Source organism: Varanus komodoensis, unplaced genomic scaffold, assembly GCF_004798865.1.
Source record: "Varanus komodoensis strain SLA01 unplaced genomic scaffold, ASM479886v1 scaffold3, whole genome shotgun sequence".
In the NCBI taxonomy this organism is placed as follows: domain Eukaryota; kingdom Metazoa; phylum Chordata; class Lepidosauria; order Squamata; family Varanidae; genus Varanus; species Varanus komodoensis.
This window is the reverse complement of record NW_025335761.1, coordinates 10,745,680-10,758,468: the sequence shown is the minus strand read 5'-3', so window position 1 is coordinate 10,758,468 and position 12,789 is coordinate 10,745,680. Positions and strand designations below refer to the sequence as shown.

General features: G+C 43.3%; 1 protein-coding gene across 1 annotated transcript in view; it reads right to left on the bottom strand.

Annotated features, from left to right (window-relative positions):
* The window catches only part of MAPK8IP1 (mitogen-activated protein kinase 8 interacting protein 1), a 43,173-nt gene extending 41,010 nt beyond the window's left edge, over window positions 1–2,163 (bottom strand). Inside the window, exons 1-2 of the mRNA XM_044435674.1 lie at window positions 2,000–2,163; window positions 1,424–1,529 (exon numbers count right to left, since the gene is read on the bottom strand). Of these exons, the coding sequence (XP_044291609.1) occupies window positions 1,424–1,529; window positions 2,000–2,163 (270 nt within the window). The remainder of the gene's footprint in view (window positions 1–1,423; window positions 1,530–1,999) is intronic.
* Window positions 2,164–12,789: the final 10,626 nt, after the last annotated feature.

Below are 12,789 nucleotides of genomic sequence, written 5' to 3'. Positions count from 1 at the left end.
GAGGAAGTGTTTTCATGCAAAAACCAGCTGAGCTACAAGGAAATGCCACATCTGAAAGGGCAACTTTTGGATAGAATCACAAAACCTTTCCAGACAACAGCTATTTATTTGGTTTTGGTGCCTGCAAAGCCCTTTCAGACAACAGCTATCGTCCCTGATTTCAATAAATGAAATAAAATAGAATGTCCCTGAGCAAGCACAGAGTGCCTTTTCTAACCACTGATTAAAGTAACCCCTTTGTACACATTTGTGATTAGAAAAAGGGATTCCAAATTAAAGGATTTGGTTGTCCAATAGCCTTGAACCTGAGCTGTTTTCCTGAGAGAGGTTATCCATGGGAAGTAAGAACTATCCATTATGTGCCACGGCTATAAAGAACTTATGAGTTAGTGATGCTCCAGAAAAACAAAAGAGCCTTATAACATGAAGGGCCTGGGAACGTTTTGAACATCATATATAGCATAGGCTTTGTCAAATGGAGGAAAGTTGCAGTTAATGTTAGATATTTAAAGATAATGCTGATTCCACTTTGCTTGGCAAAACTCCCTTGTCCTCCCTCTGTACAAAGCACCCTTAGTTTAAGCACCCCTGGATTTGATAGTAACTAAAGAAAGTATACCCCATGTTGAAAACACTGAGTACATCACAAATCAAGGCCAAGCCCTTCATCTGTAGCTGGGAACGTCCCAGTCTAGAGGCTCGAACATAATGCTTTGCTGAATAAGCAAACCCAACCACAACAGCACCTGCATTTGCACGCTCCGAAGGTGCCTGTTACTGCCTGCTCCCCAGGTGCAAACCAGGCAGAGAGCACTGCAAGAACACCGCTGCAGGGTGACCCACACCCAGAGTGCAGCATGAGGAGGGCTGCTTGGCTCTTGAGCCTTCCCCAGCTTGTTCCCTTCAGCTGTGTTGGACTGCAATCCCTATAAGTCATCACTCTTGCACAGGCAGGCAAGTGTCTCCAGGCTACAGTTATTGTCTCGTCATTTGGTGATACCAAAATAAATTAATCTGCAGAGGAGACAGAACTCAAAGTGGGAAATGAGGAATTTCTTGCAGAGATTCCTCTGCTATCAGAACCAAACCAGTCCCTTCTAAGCTAGGCCTTGGGTCTTGAAATAAGAGAGCTCCTGGAGATCATTCTCCAAATTCCAAGCACACAGAAAGGAATGTAATGGAAGGGGTGTGTGATCTAAGTCTTGTAGGAAAGAATACATCTGGGGCCTGATTTCTCAAGGAGCAACATTTATGCTGTCAGACTTTGCCAGTAGCAATGCTGGCTGGTGATGGTGGAAACGCAGTCCAAGACATCTTAATAGCATCGGACTGGTAAAAGCTGGTTTATGGAATCCTGTCTCTGCCTTTCGCAAGGAAAGGATTTCTTCACTCATGTTAATTAGAGAAGCACTAGAGCTCTTACCCGTGAAGCCAAGCTATCCTTACAGTGCAGGCTGATTCCACACTCATCAGTGATTTCCGAGAGGTCTTCATCTTCAAACTCTTCAAGGCTGATGTCATGCGTGAGCCTAGTCAAGGCAAAGACAATGTGGTTATCCATTAAAGAAAACAAACCAGCAGGAAAACACCACACACCGTTGCTTGGAGTAATCCTCAAGGCTGGAACCAAGGCAGAGAAGAGGAAGTTGCATACAGAGTTACATTATCAATTATCGGAAATAATAGTACAGAGGAAGCGATCAAAACAAATCATATTTCCTGCCGCAACAATTACCCAAGTGCTTTCCTGATTTTCTCTCCTTGACATTATGATCCTTTAATGTTTTCTGTAGCTTGGATCACAAAGGATGACCCCATGTCTTGAAACAGGAAAACAACTGACCACTTTCTGAGGGAACCATTTTGTATATTTTCATATGTCAAATGTTGGGTTTAAAAAACAGTTTTCTATACCTGTGGCCCTCCAGATATTGTTGGATGCTGTGCTCCAAAAGCCAGATGTGGTGAAGGGGAAGGAGAGAGCAGAGTTCATTTATACCTGAGGTCCATCGCCGGAAACATGTGGGTGCAGGAGAGTAAGGCGTGCAGGACAACATTTTTTTCAGGGGACACCCCTTCTAATGTCCAGTGTCCAGTATAATGCCTCATACCTGATCCAACATATTCTGGTGTGTTGCCTTCTTTAGGGGCAAAAAGATCCATTTCGACATAATGTTGGAGTTCACTTAAAGAGCTGAGAGATCTTTCTGCTCCAAACAAAGCCAACCCCTCCCCCCCAAAAAAAATCAAGCATAAAATATTGTATAACTTTTAAAAAGCTGGTTTTGAAACTTTGTCTTAGCCCTTTTTTTTAGCTTGCTTCCTTTGGTTCTCCCTCTCTTTTCTGTCAGTTAGTGCAACTTCTAAAACAGCCTGAAACACCAAACATTTCATTGCAGTAATTCACTGGCTAACCTTTCCTCAAACACACCCATGTGAACAGCTGACAATAAAAGACAAGTTGTAAAGGTCTTGCTTGCCACCACCGGAATCGTCAGAACTAGGCTTATTGTGTGGCGCTCCCAAACTCAGATTCTTATACCATTTTCTAGAAATAAGTTCAAGTTATACTGAAACCCCCAACACATATACAGATAAAAGTGAAAGTCAGTATAACCTAATACCCCCACTCCTCCAAAGCACCATTAAAATAATAAATGACCTGAAACATAGTATCATTTATGTGTGTGTGTGTGTGTGTGTGTGTGTGTGTGTGTGTGTGTGTGTACGCGGTTCGTGAGTGATTAACTATATAATACAGGGCAGCGGAACCAGATCAACAGACATAGCAGGGTGGGGGAGAGTTCCAGATGATGACATCTTCCAGTTGTAGCTTTCCTGGGTTTTCTCAGTTTCTTCCATCTTTCTTCCTTCCACAAAAAATCATTAAGGAGAAGACAGAATAGCTCCACAATCAATGCCTTTTAAGTCCCTCCTCTCATAGAGATCATGGACTGTTTTCTTTCATCCTGACAATTAATTTTGTCTGCCTTTACTAGGTAGGGAGGAAAAGGAAGAAAGAGGGCAGTGAGCTATCAGGATTTTCACTGCAAAGCTTGGGCTGCAAGGGCGCAGTCCTCACATGTGGATGGAATTTGCCTGATGACATTCTGAAGAGTGATGAGGCAGTCAGAGCAATCATGAGTCTAGAGCACCTTTCCTCAAACTAGTGTGGTCCAAGTATGTCGAATTACTGCTGCCATTCTTCCCAGCCAAAACGAACAATGGGAACTGTAGTCCAGCACATGTGGAGGGCACCTGATTAGAGGAAGCTGCACCTCAGCTTCCCTCCCACATTTGGAAACTCTGGTGTGACTTAACGCAGCTTTTAGTATTAGAGGAAATAAATGCAGGCTAAAATCAGTTTAGAATTTCAAATCCACTAACTTTATTAGTGCTTTTATACATGGTGCCACTGTCTACTACTGTGGAACTCAAGAGTCCCCTGAAGCTGAGTGCAAAAGTGCAGGTAAGCAAATGCTAGAAATAGGGCTGCTTCCTTCCACCTGGGGGAGAGCACACGGAGCCCATTGCAACGACAAAGGAGGAAGGCGTAAGAAAAAGGAGCCAGTCCGCAGGACAAGGGGCTGTTGATGCAACAGCCTCTCTGTTGCCCCCTACTGTTTGGAACTATGTGGAATCGTTTTCATTCTCCAGCATTCCCGATCACCTCACCTTTATTTCTTAGAGTGAAGTTGAAGGTGAGTTTGGAGAATGAACAAAGTGATTCAGTTATATCTAATTGTATCCCTCCCTTCTCATTTGATAAGGGAAAGCTGTAATGCTAAGCCTCCACTGGCATAATTTATTCCAATTTTCTTCTAAGTTTCAAGCATCAGTTGCAAAGAGTTTAACCAAATTAGCAAACGTCTTTTATTCCTCATTAGATAGGTGCTCTTTTCAATTTTATAGAGGATTTGCCTCCTCGAGGGTGCACCCTATGCAAGTCTAGACAGAAAAAAGGGCCTATGAGCTGAAACATTCTGGGAATTCTAGGCCTTTTTTTTGTCTGAACTTGCATAGGATTGTGTCTTTATTGTCTCATCTCAGGGTAGAATTCAGACTACTGAGAATAGTGTTGTTCAATGTTGCATAAGTCAGGCTTGAATGCTAAAGAGAAGAGCCAGTATCCCAACTCTTATCTCCCAAAGTGGTCCAGCTTGCCTCTATGGTGTCCTATTGTCACAGATAATTCCTCCCTATAATACACTTCAGCATCAGCATCATTAGTATTATTACACTGCATTTATATCCCATCGTTTTCCTCTTGTGAGGAACCCAAAGCTGCTTACATAGCTTTTGTTTCACCCTCACAACAACAACCCTGTGAGGTAGGTTCAGCTGAAGGTGACAGTTCCAGAGTCACCCAGTGGCTTTCATGGCCAAATGGGGCCTAGAACCCAGATCTCCTGGGGCCTCTGTCCCCAGTATTTTAGCCTCCATGCTACACTGGAAGGAAAGATGTCATTTTCCTTTGTGGCCAGAACTGGCAGTAGTTTCCATTAACTGATCCTGCCATTATGCCTTAAATGCATTTAAAGAGATCTTTTTCACACAGACTATTTTGAGCTTAAGGATCAAATATCAACTATGCAAATATATGAGGCAGTTCAGTATTGTCTGGCAATGCACCCTCCTGAATATGAAGTATTATCCTGTGCTGCAATATGTGGACATGTGAAATATTGGGCTGTATCTGATATTACGTGAACTGAGATTTACTCATGCAGTGAGATGTTCCCATCTCATCCTCCCAACTGCAGAAACCTCAGATCCGCTTCGGAGGGCTTCCCAACCTTCCAGAACAGATCTGGGTCTAAGTGGAATGGGACACTGTGCAGGCAGGAGGAAAATCCGTTCCACTAGTGGCATTTCATCTGCTGGGAGATGGACACCATTAGATACTATCCATGGTTTCCCTTTCCCTGTTTCACACATGGTAGTTTTTCCTCTAGAGATGAAGGCAATCTCTTGTGAAATGATGTATAAGTATCTATTCTGCCACAATATATATGGGCTGAGAAGTACAGTGTGTCACAGAAGGCAGAAATATACACATATCCTGTTTCCCCCATAAACACAGATCATTTCTGTATCAGAAAATAGCCATAGTTAAGTGTGCCTCAATTCCACTTATGGGACAATTGCTCTCTCAGCTGACAGTCCTGCCTACTAGAACCCCCACTCCCACCACACTCACCAGACCTCCTCCATGGCAAGAGTGTTTCACATCTCTTTCTTACCTACATGGAATGTTATGTCTTTACAAATACATATCGTGAACATGGGGAGAAAGAGGCTACATGTTCCAAAAGCATTTTGATAATGAAAATGTGAAACACTTCAACATAAAATTGATACTGTGCTCTACAACAAAGTCTGACAGAACCATCTATTAGATTTCTAGCACTCTGCCATCTCTCTCTCTCTCTCTCTCTCTCTCTCTCTCTCTCCTGAATGTGGAGTATAATGTTAAGAAAAGACAATTTTCAGAATTTATTTATTTAAAACATTTCTATGCCGCCCCATTTGCCGAAGCCTCGGGGCGGCTCACAACATAAATTAAAATATAATACATTAAAAATATAAAACAAATTAACAACATAAAATAAGTCGCCCTGGCCAGATAATTTAACCCTAATACTCTGGCCTAACTCTTTCCTAATAACCTGCAAATTCAATAAATGTATAACCAGTACCCTATTCTGTTTCTGTTTCATGTATTTTGTATCACAAAAACACCACCATTCAAGGAGAAACATAACACCATTGCAGATGAAGTAGATGAATCTAGATGTAAGTACAAAGTGTGGAGAAACAGGTTTTGGCTAAAGAAGATTCAAGTAAGACTCACAAGCCGCTGCAAGATTCAATTACTGAGTTGAAAGAAGCAGGGAACAACAGTAGTAATGTGAGGTGGCCAGATAACTGCTACCACACAGACCCACATACAGATGGAGAGAAAGAAAAGCTACCAAGAATAATACTTCGCAAGAAAACGACTTTCCCTTCTTTAACACCATATCCTTTGAGGCTTATGTTAGGTTTCAGTTGCTTCTATGTGCTCAGGAATCTAGCAAACATATATTTTAAAAGAGCTTTTAGATTCCTGTGTCCTTCCTCCCCTAGGAGAGAAATGTCCTTCTGCACCGCTAGCAAGATCCGTAAGATTATTGACCGGATTTGGCATTAAGAACCAAAACAGACATGCTGACCTGTCCCCATGGAAATAAAAAAAAGCAGTAAGGGTGACAGCAAGGAAGGAAGACTAAATCATTCATAGATTAACTCCATGCATCTTATCAATATTGATTCTAATTCCTCTTAAACCTCCACCAAAGTGCTTTCTTCAGCCAATATGCAACTTATGGCTTTTGCTATATCAATTTGCAGAAGAACAATGGGGAACATTTAGGGACATTTTGCCAAGGGCAAGTCGTTGCACAGAGAAATTTTTCACTGCTCCAAGTGAAGCTGGCTGCTTAGAGCAGAATCCTGCAAAGAAGCTGTCACACTCAGAGCAGATCTCAGCTAAATCTTTCCTTTGGCCATTGTTCATGGGGTGTGGGAGGTTTCCTCTCTCTGTGACAAGTTACACTGAGAAGGTGTTGCCATTCTAATTTGTGATTTTCTGGGAAAAATGGAAAGCCGCCTTTCATAGGCAAAAGATGTCAGGCAAGAAAACCAATGCCTGCTGGCTTTCTCTACACACCTCATGCCCCACACACAATTCACAACTCGTTGCATTATCATACCGGTGCCAGAAAATGAGATTACCAGAGCTGAAGGGCAATAGGCTTGTAATTATAAAAAATGGCACATTTGTGGATAAAGCAAGGGGGAGTGACTTCAGACATGCAACTTGTGTGACTCAAAAGGGTTACACACAGGAAGAAAGCAAAGAGGAGGAGATAAGGTGGGGTATAATTCAGAGTCAATACACAATTGGCTACCAAAGCATTAATTGATTCCCTCTCCTTCTCCAGAGAGGTTATGGGAGTCAGGAAATCACTTCTGTTAGTATTATTCTTTTGCATGCAAATATCTCTCTGTGTCACTATGATGCTAAAAAAATGGACAATGACCCCCAAATCTGACAGAACATTTTTTAAAAGCCCATAACCTCCCAGAAGAGAGTTTCAAAGCTTATTTGATCACTTCCAATGGAAAGCAGCATTAGATTTTGTTTCTGCCTGACACAAGGACTGACACATCCTCTCCTCCAGTGTGGAACTGAATCAAGGGCCAGTTCCATAGGCAGACGCTGTTTCCCACAGTACACCCCACATGTTTAGCCCTGGGCTCCCAAAAGTCCCACGAGCAAGAAGAGCAAGAGGCAATTAGAGAGCATTTTGTGGTTATTTTGTATCTCCCCTTCCACCCACCCTCTTATTCACCACGTTGTTCACAGTTCCATGTCCTCCACCACAATGTTGCATCCTTCATACCTGACAATTCACTTTGCTTCCTGGCACAGGGAGAGAAGACTCTTTTTACAGATAATTCTTTTCCCTGGGCAACTGAGAAGTCCCCTTTGGGATCCAAGCCAGCCACAGCAAAGGGAGGCCCGCAGAATTCTGGATGATCCGGTCCGCCTGCTGTGTCTGGGCAGCAGCATTGGTAGCTGTCTCATTCACGGCAGATAAAGTTTGCAAGCAAATTGGCACACACAGGTCCACTGCTGCTATGCAGGTACCTTGCTTCTTTAGAGGGAGAGGATTTTACTGGACCTTCCTACATGGGACGAGTAAATACATCAGTTCCCCACATCAGAGGAAAACTGTTTGTAGAGTGCTGCACAAGTACAAGACATCTCCTGACCCCCCTCCCATAGGTCCCCTCCAACAGCCAAACAATTGCCTACCATTTCTCCCACTGATCCTCCAGCCAGCTCTCCTCCTCTGTGCTCGACTGCATTTTAAGTTCAAGCTTCATTTAAGAAGAGCCCCTTCTTGGGGTGTGGGGGAGAGGAGTAAGGCCTGAAGTTTACGGGAGACCTCCTTGAAAAAGGAGAGCGAGGCAAAGCCACGGAGATGCCGCTCCTCTGCCTGTCCCAGCTCAGAAGAAACGGCTGTCTGTGCTGCTCTCTGCTTCTCACTGCGCAATCTAAGGGAGCTCATTAAAAATAAATGGAATCAGCTGTCTGGGTGGGGGGAAAATAACCCTCTGGGCTGAGATGGTGCCAAGGCCTGCACTCTGCCTGGTCCACTGCTTTCCTCAGCCAGGCAGGCTCTCGGCTGGTAGCAGCATCTGCCTTCTCCCCTCCCTATCAGCTGCAGTCAAGGGGGAAAGCAGACTCAGGTTACTACACTGGTGGCACCAAGCCTGGCAAAGCCATCCCATCTTTGACCTTGCAGTGCCTCTGCCCCAACAGGGCTGCCTATGTCCACATCCCTGAGTGCCAAGGGACAAGCCAGCCAGTAGAATATCATTACACAGGAAATGCAGTATGGTGGCACAACACAGAGGTCTTGTTTCTGCCCTCAAGGTTCACAGACCATTATTTCAAGGTTTACCCAAACTGGCAGCCTCGTTCTACCCAACTGAAGGAATTTCAGGATTTATCAGCTCTATCCCCTTCTTGACTGTCTTTGATCATTCACAGGACCTCAGTGGGACAGTCAGTCCTCCTACAAGAGACAACAAGCCTATTGTGTATTATTAATGGCTTGTCTCATGTGCTAGAAAATCATTCATTATCCTTCCCTTTTCAGATTGACCTGACTTTCATCTTACCCCAAAAGATTTGATGAGATTGCAGAAACAGGAAAGCAGCACTCGTGTATGTGGCCGTCCCTTCAAAATAATTAGCTACTTTTCACACACTACCCATCTCCCAGAAGCTACTTGAAAGGGCATCTAAGTGGCAGTAAATCCATGTGGCGAGCCACAGTCTCCATATGGCTAGCTCTGTAGAGCAGCTTCTACACAGATTCAATTTCAAATGGGCCCCTTGTGGAAGTTTTCTCATGGGAAGTGTCTTTTATCACCATTTGAAGTGACTCCCAATCTTTAGGAGACTGTTTATTCACCATAGCTCTCAAGGGCAATGAAACATCACTAGCCCTATGGGAAGGCACTGTCTGATGAGACAGAAGGGAGGTGTTACATGGGGAAGTGTGTGGATCTCAGACACGCTGTTCCTGTTTATCGGGCTGTGCCTCCATATGTTTTGTACCACTCCCATCAATCCTAGGCAGCATACCCAGGGGACACCAAAAGATCCAGAGGACCATGTGGGGGGTGGGGAGAGAAGAATGAACAAGCCAAATCCTATTGGAAACGTATGCATCGCCCTTAATCGTGGCCAGGGGGAAACAGAGAGATGCACAAATCTATTTCAGATAATATGGAGAAATAAAAGCTTATGCAGAGTCAAATCAATGGAACCTACTGTTCTCTCGGCAACATCCAAAGCAGCTCTCAGGCACATTCAGACTAAGCGAGTCACCCAGGAATTATCTACCTGGGAAGATTCCAAAAACTAGGTAGATTTAAAGCTTTTAAGAATGTTTGCACTGAGTTAGGTCAATGGCAACAGCTGTATGTTCATTAAAGTACTCTGGCTGGAGCTTCATTTATACCACAGGAGCCAGCTGGAGATGCCCCATTAAAGAGCCGGCCCAGAGGACAGTCTGCTCTTTGCAGTGGTATAAAGAGACATGCCTCATTCACTTCAATGGAACTTCTGACTGAGCAGCACTTTGAGGAGCTGACTGCAGAGAACATTTTGCTTTAACACACCACCACAATAAGCTCCAGGGGCAGCGAGAACACACTGGGTGCTCGGCACTAGCACTATCTTAACACAAGAAGAAGAAGAAGTGGGGTAGAACACTGCTCCCTCAAATGATGTCAAACTGGGGAAGGGACCCTACCAACTGGCAGAAGCATGAATTGTGTTGCTCTGTTGGCAAAACACAACCTCCATAATTTTACATGGGAGGGGAACAAGAGTTTCAATAATCATTGCCTTTGACAACATTGTGTTTGTTGACAATAACATCATTTTAATTACCTGAGCTCTGCACAACAAAAAAGGAGAAGGAGCAGACGGAGGATTTATTCAACTTTTGTCCACTCTTTTTTGACACTTTACCTCCTTCATGCCATGAGTCACACACTGACACAACTAGCCTAAGAAAAAATCTGCATTAACGTTGCTACAGATCAGACATTCTAGAGTAAGTCTCTAAAATTGGCCAGCAGAGCTGCATGGAGAACAATTAATACTCCAGTTTGCTATGCAAGTATATGAAGGCCGAGTGATAAACAATTGTCAAGATATCAGTTATTCTATTATCTCTCTCTCTCTATCATCTACCTATCTATCTTTTAAAATACCAACATTCATTCATTATTGTTCAATTATTGGGAATCAGAAATAATTACTTTGTTTTATATTTTAATGACTGTATGCTATTTTAGTGTTTTTAACTGCTCGTAACCTGCCTGGAGAACATTAGTTACTGGGCAGACTGGAAATGTAATTGGAGGGCCTTGTCACTGCTCCTGACGCTGGATTACATTTGGCAATGTAGACTGCCCAAGCCTACTTGTCCAATCATGGCTTTAAATATCCCTGTTTTGGCCATTATCTGAAAAGTGAATTTACTGGGCACTGGATAAAACATTAATGGCTTCTCCCTCTTGCTAAATATGCATTCTGCCAATAATTTGATATTGCCATTATACAAGGAAGTTTGCTGGCCCTTGGGGAACAGGTACATTAGAGGGTTGTGGGCAGAAACCAACATCAGTAGAAATTGCATGAATATGGTTACAATAGCCATGGACTTGCAATTGCCTGTAGCAGGAACACATACTTGAACTCCATTGTGTGGTTCTGATCAACCACAGACCAGGAGAACCCTCTTGCTTGGGATAGAGCCCACCCCTCCTTTCCTTTCCTGCCACTGCATCTGCATCGCCTGAGCACTCTCACAGAAACCCGCTGATGGCACACGGGAGCACTTACTGCAGCCTGCCTCTCTTTCCTCTGCTTCCTCAGTTTAGCTCTGTATTCATTGATTGTGACAATGGGTTTGCAGGGACTGTCAGCTGCATCCTCACCAAGATCGTGCTCTGCACATATTGCTGTTTATTATATTGAAGAGATTTCCTTCCTTCCTGCTTCCATCCAAGTGATGTTTGTTGGCAGTTAAAAGTCCACAGTTTGGTGTTCATTTGGGCTTAATGATTGACTTCAGAAACAGACTTTATCTAAAATTAATTTTGCCACAAGCAGATTAACATGCTAATTCTCAGTCGTGCTCTGCTCAGTATTTTCTAAACCAAACCTCTGTCCATGGTACTGCTTACTGACTGAACCCCCTCCCTTTCCAGGTCTCCTTCGTTCTTTTAATTCCTGTGGGGATTCAGACTAGCTTAGGAAAAGCTATTAAATGTCTCTTGGGGGACACAGGCCTCTTCCTGTAGCAGAAGCCTGCATACTGTATTAGCACAAGCAGACAGTGAGACCCCTTGCTGCAAATTCATAGGCTTCTGTGGCTTGGAGAAATCAGCTCATTTCCTCACAGGCTTGTTCCCAAGTGGATGTCCATTGGCAGCAGCTCCCAGAATCAAGCACCATGCTGCAGACAAAACCAGCTTCACTACCAAGGTGACAACATTCAATATATCCAGCATCCCAAAACCTCAAGTCTCCAAGCCAGTAGGTTAAAAAGGATTGAAATGGCAGGGCAGATATTTCACTACTTCACAGACACATGATGCTCAGCACGGCAACCATTTGTTGAATCCTATACCAAAACAGACCATAACTGGAGAGCTAATTAAGGCATCTCATTTAATCAATTTATTAAATTGCCAGAAACACCTTGACCACAGTAGGTCTTGCTCCCCAGGATGGTGCTGTCAGAAGTCATGTGGAGCATAAGGGGCTTTAAGGATGATTCTTTCCCCTGCCCCCATTTCTTTCCATCAAATTCCACTAAATTCACTACCACATTTTTGAAGGCAGGGTCAGAGGGAAAGAAAATGCACATTTGTGTGGACTACATTTTGCTAATATTAAGCAAAAGTCCCTGTCTGGCTTCACTGTGGCTTTTAACCAGATGGATTTGTGTTCCACCCTGCAGTTAGAGTCTTTTTTGACTAAACTTGACTAGCTCTGCTCTGAATTTCACACTTGTACAGGATGTATTCCATAATTTGATACCGTCAATCAGTTAGAAATCATTTTCCCCCTGATTAGAAGCTGAATCTGTTGATACTACTTCTGGCTATTTATTACTGTACTATTTTTTCCTTGAACTATTTCTCCTTCCAATTATATCTATGCTTTAAAAAGTAGTTCATACATTCTGCATTAAATTAAAATGGTTCCTCAATGTATCTTCCTATGTTAATAATATAGCAGAAGAGAGGCTTTATAAGCACTTGGCATCTCATTATGCAATAACTTTATTACACAGATGACTCAGAGGTAAACTGTCTCTACTGAACATGTTGTGCTTGGGGCAAGGCTAGTCGATATTCACACTCTGTGATCTTAGATTTTGGATGGTTCACTTGCACAAGCAAGTGAACACTCGATGCTTCAGCAGCCATCCAGTGGTAAGCATGTGTGCACAAACTCAAACACTCTGGATACGTGAATTTAAATACTTCCCGAGGTGTCTGCTGCCTCCACTCTCAGCTCAGAGACCAAGGAATGGGATGCCAAGTAAAATCCACTGTGCTTCTCATCAACAGGCTTATGAAACACTCTAGGAAAAGGTTATACTCTCAGGTCTGTGCATGGGATGCAAATGGAAAGCAATGAAG